The sequence below is a fragment of the Cyberlindnera jadinii genome (assembly GCF_001661405.1).
Source record: "Cyberlindnera jadinii NRRL Y-1542 unplaced genomic scaffold CYBJAscaffold_13, whole genome shotgun sequence".
Classification (NCBI taxonomy): Eukaryota; Fungi; Ascomycota; class Saccharomycetes; order Phaffomycetales; family Wickerhamomycetaceae; genus Williopsis; species Williopsis jadinii.
Genome location: NW_017963664.1, coordinates 60,306 through 74,977, shown reverse-complemented (window position 1 = coordinate 74,977; position 14,672 = coordinate 60,306). Strand labels below are relative to the sequence as shown.

The window sequence follows — 14,672 nt, the reverse complement described above, 5'->3', positions numbered from 1 at the left end:
TGGCCGTGCCCTTTGAGCGTGATATACGGGAACATTTCGATCACACACTTCGGGCCAGCTTCAAAAACCCGATTGGCTAGACCAGAGAATTTGTTAGACGACACACCGATACGCTGGTGTAGAGGTGTGATGCTGAGATTGGAAATGACCACAGTTTTTTGTGATAGTCAGCGGGCTAAGAAAAGTGGATCACATTTTTGTAGTGGTCCAACGTTAGACGGTGTCAAAACTCTGTAAGCCATTTCAAAGATGGGGGACATAACATGGAGAGAGATCATAGCATGTGGCGCTTCACTAACAGCTGTTGTATTCTCGCTTAAGTTGTTGTATTCGTCAAGTGAAACACTGACAGAGCTATCACCTCCGGAGATTGGAGTGGAGGGCCTCATCGGCAATACCCCAATGATGAAGGTGAAATCCTTGTCAAAGATCACTGGCAATAACGTGTATGCCAAGTTGGAATTCATGAACCCAGGTGGCTCTGCGAAGGACCGTGTTGCACTTGCAATCATCAGAGATGAAGAAAGAAAGGGTCATTTGAAGCCAGGTGATGTGATATTTGAGGGAACATCCGGGTCAACAGGTATCAGTATAGCCACTGTCGCCAACTCACTTGGGTATAAGACTGAGATTCATTTACCAGATGACACATCACCGGATAAACTGGCACTCTTTGACACTTTAGGTGCTGGACTCGTTAAAGTGAAGCCAGCTTCGATAGTGGATCCTGACCAGTACGTCAACTCTGCCAAAAAGGCTGCAGACAAGTTGAACAGTTCAGACTCCGAAAAGAATGGTGTTTTTGCAGATCAGTTCGAAAACGACTCCAACTGGAGAGTGCATTTCAACACCACCGGCCCTGAAATCTATAGACAACTACAAGGTAAGGTTGACTATTTCATTGCTGGTTGCGGTACAGGTGGTACCATTGCCGGTGTTTCGAAGTATCTCAAGTCAAAATTATCTAATGTGACAACGATATTGGCAGATCCACAGGGAAGTGGATTCTTCAATAGAGTCAAATACGGTGTCATGTATACAAATGAGGAGAAAGAAGGAACGAGAAGAAGACACCAAGTTGACACTTTGGTTGAGGGAATTGGGCTCAATAGAATAACTCACAACTTCAGCATTGGTGAGGACTATATAGACGACTCCATAAAAGTCACAGATGAACAGGCATTGCAGATGGCCAAGTTTCTGAGTGTTAACGATGGTTTATTCATCGGATCTTCGACGGCGATCAACGCAGTTGCTGTGGTGAAGTTATGTAAAGAAACAGGGATAAAGAACAAAAATATAGTCATTGTCGCCTGTGATTCTGGTACAAGACATCTACAAAAATTCTGGAAATATGCTGTTGAAGTACCTAACGAGATAACTGTTGATGACATCGTGTCGTGAGCAAGGCGTTCACTCCATAACGAACAAATTTTGGCATCATAATGTACCCACGGATAAATTGTGGGTGGGATCGTATGATTATTTTATATAGAAGATCAAACACATATACTCATTCCAAACCTTTAGATATAATTGTAATGCTGAACGTGTATTGTCTCTTTTTTTCGTTCCTCCATGTGCTTTATACCGTTTCTGGACGTTTTCGCAAAATCTTTCGCCGAACCCCCCGTTTGTGCATTTGCGCAATTTTTGATACGCGTTACCAACGTTTCTTTTGTCAGAGCACTGAATGCATGGGATTTCGAGAGGTTTCAGCAATAGATCTGGGAATAGAGAATTACACTGTTGTAACTCATAATTCAAACTTTGCCTTGAACTTATAAGGAAGAGATGGATACAGAACACCGGTACACGTTGTAATATGTATTCCCATAACAAAAGAGAATGTTGATATGTAGTGGTTAGTATAAATAGCGAATCTGTAGTCGATCTGCCGCTCCTACGTAAACGGCATAGAGGGATCGTCGATACGGACAACTGAAACGTTACCACACGTTAGCCTCAAAGACCAAGAGCTACCTGAACTTGCAAAAGGAACAGGATTGTACAGTTCACTGTAGAAATTAAGGGGTGGTATGTGAATACAATGACAATGACACACGCTGTGATTCAGAGAAGCGGAATGTGGAACCCTACGCTCGGCATGTAATCGTTCTAACCCTTTGAAATCGCTCAGCTGCTTCACTGTAACACGCTGAACCCCATAGCTTATCACAATTACCTATTTATGTTTAGACTCATAGACATTGGTGTTCATTAGCCTAATCACTATCACCAGTAGCAACAGAATGAAAAGAAAAAGTCTAGACGCTAACAGTTCGTGACGATATGCACATGGAGTCCCCGATGCGGAAAAAATTGCAGCTTGTGTCTACAGAATGTCGCAGGTACCGCGTCTATTTTGAGAAAAAAACACATCTCAATTAGGACATCAGTGGAGCTTTTTGGCGAAATTTTCACATCAAACACAACTTTTCGCCTTTCTTTCCACATTTTCATGCTTTTTTTTGAGTGGGCCACGATCATGTATGTTTTTTTTTTGCAAGGCCAAAGGGGCACCAAAAAAGATCCTGATCATGAGAAAATCCAAAAACCCCAAATACTCACACTTTTCATCGCTTCCACAACAACAACAAACAGCAACTTCTTTCTATTTTACGGGAAGAGACACAAGTCAAGTTCAGAGAAGCCTGATTAACGTGCAGTTTTGAGTAGGACAGTCACTCTTTTATTTTAGCATATCTCCACTCCAACTCATCATTGTACCTGCTGTTTCTTTCACAGAAGGCTCAGTCACGTTTCAGAGTTTTTGTTTCAGCTTGGAGGGAACCACATAGCTTCAACAATACCTGATATCCACATCGACTAGAAACAACAAGAGCTATACCAAAGAAGAAGAGGAGGAGAAAGAAACGAAAACACCTTAACCTTTTCTTACGACTGTTCCTAAGCGTGGTTTATTAGCTCGTTCATCTTTCGTTTCCTTCGTTAATACCTTCCACCTGCTTACCATCTCAGTATGAGGATCTTACAAGTCATTGCCATGGCCGAGCTTGCTATGGCGCTTCCTTTGAACTTTGGACTCAATCAGCTACTTGGAAGACGAGACGTCGGAAACAGTACGACATCACAAGCCTTTGGACCACAACAAAGTGTGGTGGAACCTACAATTTCGATTTTGCCCAGTACAACAACGACATCGAGCTCTGTGACAAGGTTAGACTCTGCTGATCAAGCAGAGGATGCAGAGACGTTGGAGTACACTCGGAACTATGGGGATGATACCACAGATACTACATCGTCCACAACCACAACTGCTGCATTACTGGATGGTACTACTAGTGCAAGATCTACTCAGGTAACTACTCAGAGTACTTCCAGCAAGAACATATGGAACCCATTTGGTGCCAGAACGACAAGTACCACCTCAGATGATACCACAACTGATGAAACAGGCTCTCCTAATACTTTGTCTTCTGATACTACACTTGCAGACTACACGAGCTCGACAAGTAGGGCTGCCGCTGCAAGAACTACTCGTGCTACTACTCAAACTACAAACACAGATACCCAGAAGATCACATCGACTGCTGCTGATGATGATTCAGACGCAGTGGTAGACACAACCAGTTCTAGTACCGGGGAGGCAGCTACTGAGGATACCTCTAGCACAATTTCATCTATTACAGATGCCACTGAAGTAACTACAGCCTCAGAAGATACAGGCATTGGAGGCCTAACTGATGAGACTGCGGCTACAGCTACACAATCAACCACTTTAGAGACAGATTCCACTGCTGATATTGACACTTCTGACTTTGCCTATGCAAATGGTTTCAACTCAGAATATTCAACCAATACAGTGATTGTGCAATCCGGTTCCTTTATTTCTGGTGATAGAGATGGCTCTGGAACACAAACAGTTGATACAGATGCGACAACAACCACTGATAATACAATTGCTGATTTATCCACCGCAACTTCAGGTACCCAATTGTTGGGTACAACCATTGCTGGTAAGCTCACATCCCTTATTACTTCAACAACCGTTGTTGAACCAACAAGTTCGATCATTGAATTGGATTCCTCTGACAATACTTTAACTACAGAGCCGGTTACGAGCAGTCCTCCTGCAGCAACTGGTACTGAGACAACTGGTACTGAGATAACTAGTACTGGAACAACTAGTACTGAAACAACTGGTACTGAAACAACTGGTACTGAGACAACTGGTACTGATATTCCTTTACAAGTTGCGTCTTCTGGGGGTTCTTTAGGTGATCTTACACAAACTTCTACCATCTTAACACCGCCAATTTATTCAGCAATTGACACCAATACCGATGTTGACATTTCGCTATCAACTACTCCAGAAGCGACCACTACTGCTCCAACAACCACTACTACTCCCACCACCACTACTACTCCAACCACCACTACCACTCCAGAAGAGATCACAACAACCCCAGAAATTGTGACTCCAACTTCAGGTACTGATATTTGGAGCACTGAAACCGAGTCCACGGGCCTATCATCTGTTTATGCAGACACAACAACATCTGCGACAGATTCCTCTATCGTGGGACCTCAAACTACATCTATACCGGTGCTCTCCTCTTTAGGGGATGACACTTCCACTACTGAAACCAGCACTCCTCAAATAACTGCTGTAACATCGTCCTTGTCTGTTGTTGAACCAACAACAACAGAGGGATTCTCATCCGATGTTTATTCTGTGCCTGAGTCTACAGATGCAGTCCAAGTGTCGTCATCAGCACCTGTTGATACACTTACTACCAACGATGGGTTGGTGTCTTCCACGGTGGAGTCAGAAGCTTCCATCGCTACCCCAGATGCGACTATTGAAACTTCTCTTGAGAGTACCACTGATACGGTGCCAGTCCCATCTGATGTTTCAAGTTCTGTTGGACAAACATCTGAAACCTCAGTTACTGAGGGTGTTTCCACCGTACCAGAAGTCACAGAGTCCACTTCATCTTCTGTCCAAGAAGTTGTATCAGTTTCCTCAGAGCAAGCTAGTCAGAAGTCTACCACTGTTGTGGAGCCTGCTCCTACCGGGGAATCCACAAGTGTCGAAGACTCTACATTCACTGAGGTATCTACATCTTCTGCTAAACCATCACAGAACTTTGATTACACTTCAGATAGTGATTTGACATCTGTCACTACAGAACCCGCTTTGACACCTACACCTGTGACACTGGAAGGTCCATCGTCGTCGGATGAGATTGGTGCCATTCCAGCGTTGACCTCATCGAGTTCAAGCACTACAACTAATTGGCTGCCAACAACATTGATTACAGAAGCTGCCACTGCCACTGCTTCTCTCACTGAAACTGCATCCATCGCCGCTGAGACATCAGGCTTACCAAAGGCTATTGCTCCTGAAGCATCTCAAGATGTACCAACAAACTACACATTGATAACGATTGGATTTAAGCAATCGTTGAATTATGCTTTTGTTGTCAAGAATTCTCTTTCGAGTGCTCAAATCTTCCAATATTTGCCAGAAGTACTTGAAAGTCCATACGGCTTTGCAGACTCCAATAACATTAGCGTTGCTCAACTTGTGCCATTCTCATCCACAGACGTTGATTATATCATAACTGTTGCTAAAGTATATTTCCCAGCAGATGATGTATCAGATTTGCAAGCAAAGGTCATTGATACAAACTCTGTGCTGTATCAGCAGGAGGATGAGACCATTAGAGAGTTCTCCACTTTAATCGATCCTTCTATTCCATTGACAGGGTTATTAGACGTGTTGAACGCTGCCAGTACTTCATCTAGTGATGATTCCTCTTCGCAAGAAACTTACAATACTTTCCGCAACGGTGGAGCTATGGAGTACTCGAACCAAGCTTCGGGAAACAGTTCAAATGAGAACTCTGGTGGCAAAATTGCTGGTATCACTATTGGTTCTGTTGTTGGTGCCACCAGTGCTATTGCTCTTGTTCTTCTCGGTGCTCGTGCTTTTGTTGTTAAGAAGCGTATCCAGTTAGAGAGTGCACGGAGCTCTGCAGTTTTCCAGTTGTCCAGCGACCCATCTTTCGAATCTCTGGGTACCGTTGCTTATGGAGCTGGAACCAGAGTTGCTGCATCTGTCAACAGCTCAAATACTTCGAGTCATGATTCAAGACAAGAGATGACACAGTCCAACTCTTTTGTTCCAAGTTCATCAAGATCAAGGCTTTCCATTTCTAGTCCTGTCGCAGCACAAAATTCTCTTGGATGGAGCTGAGACATTCTATACAACAAACCGTCAAGCTTGAAGAGACTAATCTCATGGTTAGCTCTTGTCTCCCCTCAGTTTCAGTGTGTCGTTATGCATTGAACGTATACCTTTATGCATTGTTCTATGGAAAACTTTCCCTCTCGATATGGGACTTGTTTTGCTGCAATTTCTGTGATTATATATCCCTTTGGCTTTTGAATCCATACTGGATTAAACTATACCCCCCGTAATTGGGTCTTTTTGATTGAATAGCTTGCTTTGCTAGCGTCTTGAATGCTTTTTTCTTTCCTCATTATGGGTTTTTATTTCTATTTCTTGGTTTTATTGTATATTTGTTTTAATCGTATATTTCATTTGAAAATACTTGATCTGGGTAATTAATCAAAGAAGTCATCGTCGTCGTCATCGTCATTGTTTGATCTGAGTGATTTCTTCATGAATCTCAGTCTATGCGTTTCTTGGAGGTCTTCGTCTTCAGAGTTGATAATCAGTCTCTTATCGGAATCCTTGACGGAGCCAATGTCCACCAAAACCTTCTCTAAATCCTTCAAGTTTGTGGCATTTCCACCTAATTGTGTCAGAGTGATGAGTTGCTTCACAACATCACCATTTCTATAGATTAATATCGTTGGACAATTGGCGTCTGGGTAGTTTTCGATAGCTCTGGAGCCTGGAATATCGACAAATTTCAACTCCGGGAACTTTGCAGCCAACGAGGACCACAACGAGCTCAGCAACCTCGACTGAAGAGATGACTGTAGTGACAAATGTACAAGGACAAAGGTGTCATTGGAGGCATCGGTGATTTCTGTCTTGTACTCAGGCTTTGTCACCGGATAAACTCTTCCATACTGGGATGCCTTGGACAGATCACTCAGCTCTTTCAATCTTTTCTGCTTGTACTCCTCCAGGAAGTCCTCATCCTCTTCATCTTCCAAGGCTTCAAGCTCATCAAGGTCCTTTCCTTCCAGTCTATTATCCCACTGCTTGACAACCGCATCTTGTAATGCCTCCTCCAGTTGTTCCGTTGGAGATGGGGGTCTCTCAGGGATGACCCCATGTTTTCTGAGAATATCGTTCCACTCTGTATCCTCATCCGGATCAACCTGCATTTCAACCTTCTGGTTCATCATTGGATTCATCATTGGGTTCATCTTGCCCTGCCCTTCCTCTGTTGAAGAATATGTCTTTCTCTTAGTTAAAGCAGTGCTGATGTCTTCTTCGAGTGCCCATCGCCCTCCGACGGCTTTACAAAACATGTTCGCGAAGGAGAAACTGGTAGGGGAAACACAATACCCAAATATAGAACACGCCGCATACACAATAAACCGAGGATGAGCTACACGACACCATTGATATGCTACAAATTGCCCATAGTTGAGAGATCTACAACATTTGTGAGTATGGTCTAATGTACTGAAGTATATGCTATGTGTGTGCTAATGTATTGAAGTCTATGCTATATATGTATTGGCCAGAAATGCAAGGTTTGTATAGTCGATTGGGTGCCAGTCTTAGATGAGTCCAGCTACAAGGTCTTGACGAGTCACCACTTTCAAGTGCTTTGTCCGCATCTGTGAGGCTCCACTATAGGTCGAATTTGCAGTTCGACTATAGTTGCTGCTTCTTGTGGTATGCTGTGACAAGCTGTTTTCGCTGGTATTTACGCTGGTCGGTTGCTGGCTTAGCAGTTCAACCCCTGAGCTGGAGTCGTCATGGTCTTTCATTTCGATATCCATGTCCTCCACACAGGGGACTTTCAGCAGGGAGAACAGTTTCATCTGAAATGACATGCTGTTGTTCTTTGTTGTTCTTTGATGTTCGATGGTTGATGATAGCTTGAGTGCCGATTGTATAGTTGTGTTTGTCAACCTGTAGCAATGATATTTATACCTATATAGGTATGTTGTTAGATTGCTGTGGGCTTTCTGGAAAAGGTGCCAATTTATATATAAAGTTATCTGAGTACGAAGTTATTTACTCATGGCAAACGCTGGTTTGGGTTTAGGACACCTGTAGAAGCTGACACACATGCGTTAAACCTCGTGAAAACGGCTTTCAGACCAACTTCTCAGGAGAAGGCTGAGCAATGTGGGAACGTTGAGCAACTCAACCAGGCCCGTAATACATCCTATCCAGCCGTTGATGGCAGGGCAGTGTGAAAAATGAGTCAACCTCAGGCCCACCACAATTCAATTGAGGTAAACGCATATACAGCAGCATAACACACAGTCTTTGACTCAAGAACCTCTTCTCCTGTTGCTTGAGTGCCCCACGTAGAGAGCGTAGCCTACAATGCGTTACGGATGCAATAAGTTCCCATTTACGAGGCGTGAGGTGAGGCTGGCCTTTAAAGCACAGATATAATGGTTACGAAACACGGAACCAGAATGGTTTAGCATTGGACTACAATGCGAACTCATACGTAGTCGCGTACAAATCCAAGCCCACCTTCCAGCTCTCATAGGCTCTGACGTTTCGGAGAGTACTCAATTGTACACACCTATAAATGGTTGTTCTTGATGGTTCTTGATGTCCTGATTATTCTCCACCACGTTGTTAGAATTTTTGGGTTGGAGGTTGCAGTCGCCATGGCGCACTATTACGTCGGGTGGAGGATGTGTGAGCCCAAATGGCACAACTCTCTGCTATGATTCATTCACCAGACATCACCACCAAATACAACTACTCATCAGCCTTTCAGTGCCTTTTTTGTCTATTCTTGAGTACACTGGTGGGATACAACCCCGTCTATATTTAGTTGTGGTTTATAATGTCTTGGTATACATCGTCGACCGTGCCCAGTACATATATATGCTTTCCTCCAGGAGCTGTTTGGAAACAACGACATGGAGGTTGGAACAAGACACTACACGGCAAGGAGACTAAAGTGTGATCGATATGTGGCAAGCTCTTACAGATAGGACTGCTACTATAACGGGACTCTCTGAAAGTCTCTTGTCTCTGGTGTCGAACGTTCGTCCTGCTACTTGCGTCAGCAGACATTTTACTCACAGTAGGATAACGATAGCTTTTAGAACAGTTTTTTTTCCATTCTATAGCATGGAAGGTGACAGTAGGTGTGTATTTCGAGAAGCGAGTGGGCTGATGAATACCTCTTACAAAGTTGAGACAAAGTGGAGAGCCAAAGCTGCACTTTGTCGACAGATCTGGTCCAAGGTATTGGAAATGGATGTTGCATACAGCAGATTGCCGAGACACGATTGGTATTAGATAGCCGTTTTGTCTTGTGCTCTAACACACACCATTTACAACACGCTTACTAGCCATTCTAGATAAAGTGATGATAGTTCATCGGTTACAGTTTCAGGTTCATGACATGTTGGCATCGCAACACCATCTGTATCTCAACTATTCGGAAACTCTTAGCGCAACCTACCCGCATCCAATTGTCATATCATTGATATCAAACAGCTACCTTCGATAGCATCGAAGTACCAGGTATATTGCAGCTACCTTCGATAGCTGCTGCTGAAAAGCAACGATAACCGTTAATCGATGCCTTCTTGCGTTTAGTTACCGGTTTCAGCAAATCTTGCAAAATTCTCACGTGCAGGGTACACCCTGGTCGATATAGCTGTGCACAGGTCCTGGTGATAGTGTGAGTTCGTAAAAGATTTGCAATTGTGTGCAAGCTATTATCAGCAAATCACAATTCCAGATCTACAGGGTGAACCACGTCTCAATTGAGTACTTTCAACGACTTTTGCGGTGTAGTTTGACAAACCCAGTGTTTTCTTCTTCAGGTTGAAAAGAATTCTGATCATCAACTTTCTCCTCTTATTTTCATGTTAACCCCAGAACACCAATCAAATCTCAGTGTCTAATATCCACGCACAGTTTATGACAGTTCAGGGCTGTTCATTGACACGCCACTACACATTATGGGGCAATTTACCAACCATGATTTTGCTCTTGGAGCTCCCCCTAGCACTTATCAACTGTGATGCTGAAATTCATGAAATATTGAAGTAAACACATCGCTATTCACAACCCACAGCCACTATTCGTATACAACGTAACTGTGTATATCCAATTCAAAATATGTTGCCGTTTAACTACACGGATGCTGGGGCAGAACTCAAGGATCGACTATGAACTAACTTACATACATCCAATGGTTATCACGTACTCGCAGATCATGGATTTGTTTCCCTTAGACATTATTTACCCCCAATATGAAATTGTGAGTTTCATGAACATGCCGTTCACTGAAGACAAGTTGATTGCAGACAGGCACATGTGGCCTCATTCAGGTGTGGAGAATTGATGATAGCCACCGCTACAATGCTGATTAACTGTTTGCCAAGTGTACAGTGGTAGCTCCAATATGTATGCTGTTAGTCCTTGATGTGCAACACATTTCACAGCTGTATGTCTGCCAATCTCAAACACCTTATTAGCATTCGATACGGGCAACTAAAGGCCAGTGCGTAAGTCTATCATGATCTCAATTGAGGAGCAGCATTGTTGATACCAGCATTCTTGGTTTCTGAAGGCTACGAGCTTCAGTGGCACACACATGAGTCGTACGGTACCCATGAGAAAGCACATCCCCAGCAAGGCCTTTCTCCAGCACATATATGTGAGCCAGCACAAAAAATACCAACTATATTATGAGCACACAAGCTACAGACGAACCAGCTGGAGCCATACAGCTAATACTCATATCGTCCAGTATTCCCACTTTAGGACGCTCGGCCGACATACATACTCCTAGCCAATGGCTTCCATCCGTCGCTTTCAAAATTCAAGATTGCACATCAATGGAGAAGGACGAGATCGGACGGCACCAGATATCTATCACGACTTATCACGAGATAGTGAGAGACAAATTGTCATATCGATGCGATCATTCCATTACCTGAAAACCTTGCCTGAGACCTCGGGAACGCAGCGAGGGTTCACATCTTAGACCCAGCCATGGTTAGTCATTTCAGCACTCAGCTCTATGACCTCACGGCATGAAAGACGCCAATTAGAAGCGGAACCAGCAACGCTAACCCAAAATTAAACGTATCCAGGCCTTCTACCTGCTTGTAGTATACAGTGATAACCATTTGATAAGCTCATCTGGGCCCATTCCCGAAACACCATGGTTTTAAGCGGCCTTGCCAAGTGTAGCCGTCAAGCCTGTCATCCAAACCCTGTTCCCAGAGCATGAACGTACATACGGATGCAGAGATGATATCAAAATTGTCAGTTCAGGCTCAGTATCGTAGTGGTGAGCAGTGGGAACCACACACATGCACACATCTGGAGCAGATATTTCTAACATGTCGTTGTAAATTCAGAGATAAAGCCATTATCATCTGTGGAGATAGCCACAGATTAGAACTGTGTATGTATGTGATATTTCTTGCGTTGAAGCTTCAGTGGGGACAGGTATAAAGTCAACACACAAGAATCATTTGAAGAGACTGGAGGAGACAGACTGGAGGAAGTGTAAGCGTGGGTCTCTTTTTAGCTCTCAGAGATGGAAAAGGAAGAAGCTGGTCTTTCAGACGGTGTCATTATCGCTGATAAAGAGCACATCCAGGCTGATCACACAGAGATCGGCGAACTGTCATCCAATACAGATGAAATAACTTCTACGTTCAAGTCGACAGACGAGAATGGAGAGTACGACCCGAATTTTGGGAAGAGGATCTGGGACGAGGAAAAGGTTCGTGAGTACTACCTTGGCCTGACGCCAGAGGCCGTTGACCTGCTCTTGGAGAAGACAGGCCATGGTCATTCAACCACCAATACGGATGATTTGAACGACGAACTCAAGTACGTCATCGACAAGGTTATCAACATGTCTGACGAGCGTGCCGTTGATATCTTCCGGAAGACCATCGCTGACCATGATGATGATGTGAACTTTCCAAGCGAAGAATGGAGTTTTATCAAGGGTATTGATGAAGGTACCTTGGATATTAACGATCCATTTATCAACTTCAAGACCAAGCTGACGGCCACCTTGTTCTTCTACCACTCTATTTATCCAGAGGTTCGGGCCGTCACAGATATCTTGGATGATGATGATGAGCCTTGCGAGACCATCAGATCTTACACCATCTCTATCATTTGGTTAGTGGTTGCTTCTGGTGTCAACGAGTTCTTTTCACACAGACAACCGTCCATTAGACTATCATCTTCTGTTATATCAATTCTGATGTACCCATCTGGTAAGGCCTGGGAATACTTTGTTCCAAAAGTTGACGTTCCATGGTTTGGAGGTAAGAAGATTCCCTTGAACCCTGGTCGCTACAGTTTCAAAGAACAGATGTTTGGTACAATCTTGTCTGGTGTGTCTGGTACTTCCGTGTACGTGTCCTACAACATTGTGACCCAGAAGAAGTTCTTCTTCAACGAATGGGCCGATTTCGGCTACCAACTACTTCTGACCATTTCAACTCAGTGTCTTGGTCTGTCGTTTGCAGGTATATTGAGAAAGTTCTGTATTTATCCTGAAAGAGCTGTCTGGCCAACACAGTTGCCAGCTATTGCGCTTAACAGGGCTCTTCTGAGACCTGAGAGAAATGAAGTGATTAATGGATGGAGCATTACACGTTATAAATTCTTCTGGATTACCTTTGCAGCTATGTTTATCTACTTCTGGCTACCAAATTATCTTTTCCAAGCTCTGAGTACTTTCAACTGGACCACTTGGATCAAACCAAGTAACTTTGACCTTGCCATGGTTACTGGTACCGTTAGTGGGCTGGGGTTGAATCCATGGACCACATTCGACTGGAACATCATTGCCTTCGTTGCTGACCCTCTTGCAGTTCCATGGCTTACGATCTGGAACCTGTACTTGGGTGCCTTTGTCGGCTTGTTCATCATTTTGGGTATCTTCTACTCCAACTACCGTTGGTCTGGATATTTGCCAATCAACAGTAATGCGCTCTTCTCAAACACTGGTGAGCCGTACAACGTCTCCAAAGTCTTGACCAATGGTCTCTTCGACATGGAGAAGTACCAGTCGTACTCTCCTCCTTTCTACTCAGCTGCCAACATTTTGATTTATAGTGCCTTCTTTGCTGTCTACCCACTATCATTCTTCTACAACTCGTACAAGGAATGGTCAACGATCATGAATGCCTACAAGATGATGAGTGAAGATATCATAGAAACTTTCAAAAACTGGTCATTGAAGAGTTTCATATACACCAATCCAAAGGCCTTTGCCAAGTTCCACGACCCTAATTCTAGAATGATGAGAAAGTATAAGGAAGTTCCAGATTGGTACTACGTCCTCATCTTGATCGTCTCCTTCATCTTTGCCATCATGACAGTTAAGGTCTATGACGAGACAAAGACTCCTGTCTGGGGTATCTTCTTCGTCATAGCCATCAACTTCGTGTTTCTGATCCCATTCTCTGTGCTGTTGGCAACAACTGGTGTTCAGCTGGGTCTTAACGTGCTTGTTGAGTTGATTGTTGGTTATGCTTTACAAGGTAACGGTGTTGCTCTTATGACGTTGAAGGCACTTGGCTACAACATTGACGGCCAGGCAGACTCCTTTGCCTCCTCCATGAAAGTTGGCCACTACGCTAGAATCCCACCTCTCGCTGTCTTTAGAGCTCAGATCATTGGAACCATCATACAGGCGTTTGTCTTCCTAGGTGTTGTTAACTGGTCTTTGAGTAATATTGATCACTTCTGCGAGAAGGGCCAGAGTGCAAAGTTCACCTGTCCTTCTGAGAGAACATTCTTCTCTGCTGCTGTGTTTTGGGGTACCATTGGTCCAAAGATCGTCTTCTCTGGGTTGTATCCAACTATGCAATATGCCTTCTTAATCGGGTTTGGCATTGCGCTGATATTCATCGCAATGAAGCACTGGGGCTCCAAATACTCCTGGTACAAGTACGCTGGCAAGCTGGAGCCAACCTTGTTCATCAACGGTATTCTCAACATCTATGCTCCATACAACTTGGGCTTCATCACCCCAACGTTGTATGCGAGCTTCATCTTTATGAACTACATCAGAAAGCGTTACATTGCATGGTTTGAGAAGTACAACTACGTGCTGTCTGCTGCTTTGAACGCCGGTGTCGCCTTTTCTGCCATTGTCATATTCTTTGCTGTCCAGTATCACAGCAAGGATGTTGACTGGTGGGGAAATACCGTGATGTACAAGGGTGTTGAAGGTGGTGAAGGCCAGCAGACCCTTCATGACATCTCGTTGACTGACAGAGGATATTTTGGACCTGAAAGAGGCCACTATCCGAGACCATGAATCCCCAGCTTTGTGCCTTGTTATCTCGACACTTTGATCAGCTTGACCGAGGTGCTTGTAACATCTAAAGCTGTCCGTGTATATGAGTATTGAGCTATGCTTGATAGTACTATCTAATTTCTTTAATATGTGCTGTTTGATGTAGTTTTGTTTTAACCGAAATAGGAAGATTTCCCGTTTCGGATATTTTCATCCCTTTAC

The 14,672-nt window shown here is 43.8% G+C and overlaps 4 protein-coding genes across 4 annotated transcripts; 2 read left to right on the top strand and 2 right to left on the bottom strand.

Moving 5' to 3' along the window:
- Positions 1-249: 249 nt before the first annotated feature.
- Positions 250-1,404, top strand: MCY1 (putative cysteine synthase; the record flags this gene model as incomplete). Its single annotated transcript, XM_020212925.1, has 1 exon — positions 250-1,404. The coding sequence occupies one exon, from the start codon at positions 250-252 to the stop codon at positions 1,402-1,404; it is 1,155 nt and encodes a 384-aa protein (XP_020068918.1).
- A 5,193-nt stretch (positions 1,405-6,597) lies between these two features.
- PLP2 (Plp2p) lies at positions 6,598-7,353 on the bottom strand (the record flags this gene model as incomplete). The annotated part of the gene is made up of 1 exon (XM_020212936.1): positions 6,598-7,353. The coding sequence occupies one exon, from the start codon at positions 7,351-7,353 to the stop codon at positions 6,598-6,600; it is 756 nt and encodes a 251-aa protein (XP_020068917.1).
- Positions 7,354-10,530: 3,177 nt separating this feature from the next.
- Positions 10,531-11,274, bottom strand: CYBJADRAFT_168928 (uncharacterized protein). The gene is made up of 2 exons (XM_020215566.1): positions 10,866-11,274; positions 10,531-10,811 (listed from the first exon to the last, which is right to left on the bottom strand). Exons 1-2 carry the CDS (start codon positions 10,947-10,949, stop codon positions 10,692-10,694), a joined length of 204 nt encoding a protein of 67 aa, XP_020068916.1. The 5' UTR covers positions 10,950-11,274; the 3' UTR covers positions 10,531-10,691.
- Positions 11,275-11,789: 515 nt separating this feature from the next.
- CYBJADRAFT_194911 (small oligopeptide transporter) lies at positions 11,790-14,550 on the top strand. Its single transcript, XM_020217536.1, has one exon. The coding sequence runs from the start codon at positions 12,042-12,044 to the stop codon at positions 14,469-14,471; it is 2,430 nt and encodes an 809-aa protein (XP_020068915.1). The 5' UTR covers positions 11,790-12,041; the 3' UTR covers positions 14,472-14,550.
- Positions 14,551-14,672: the final 122 nt, after the last annotated feature.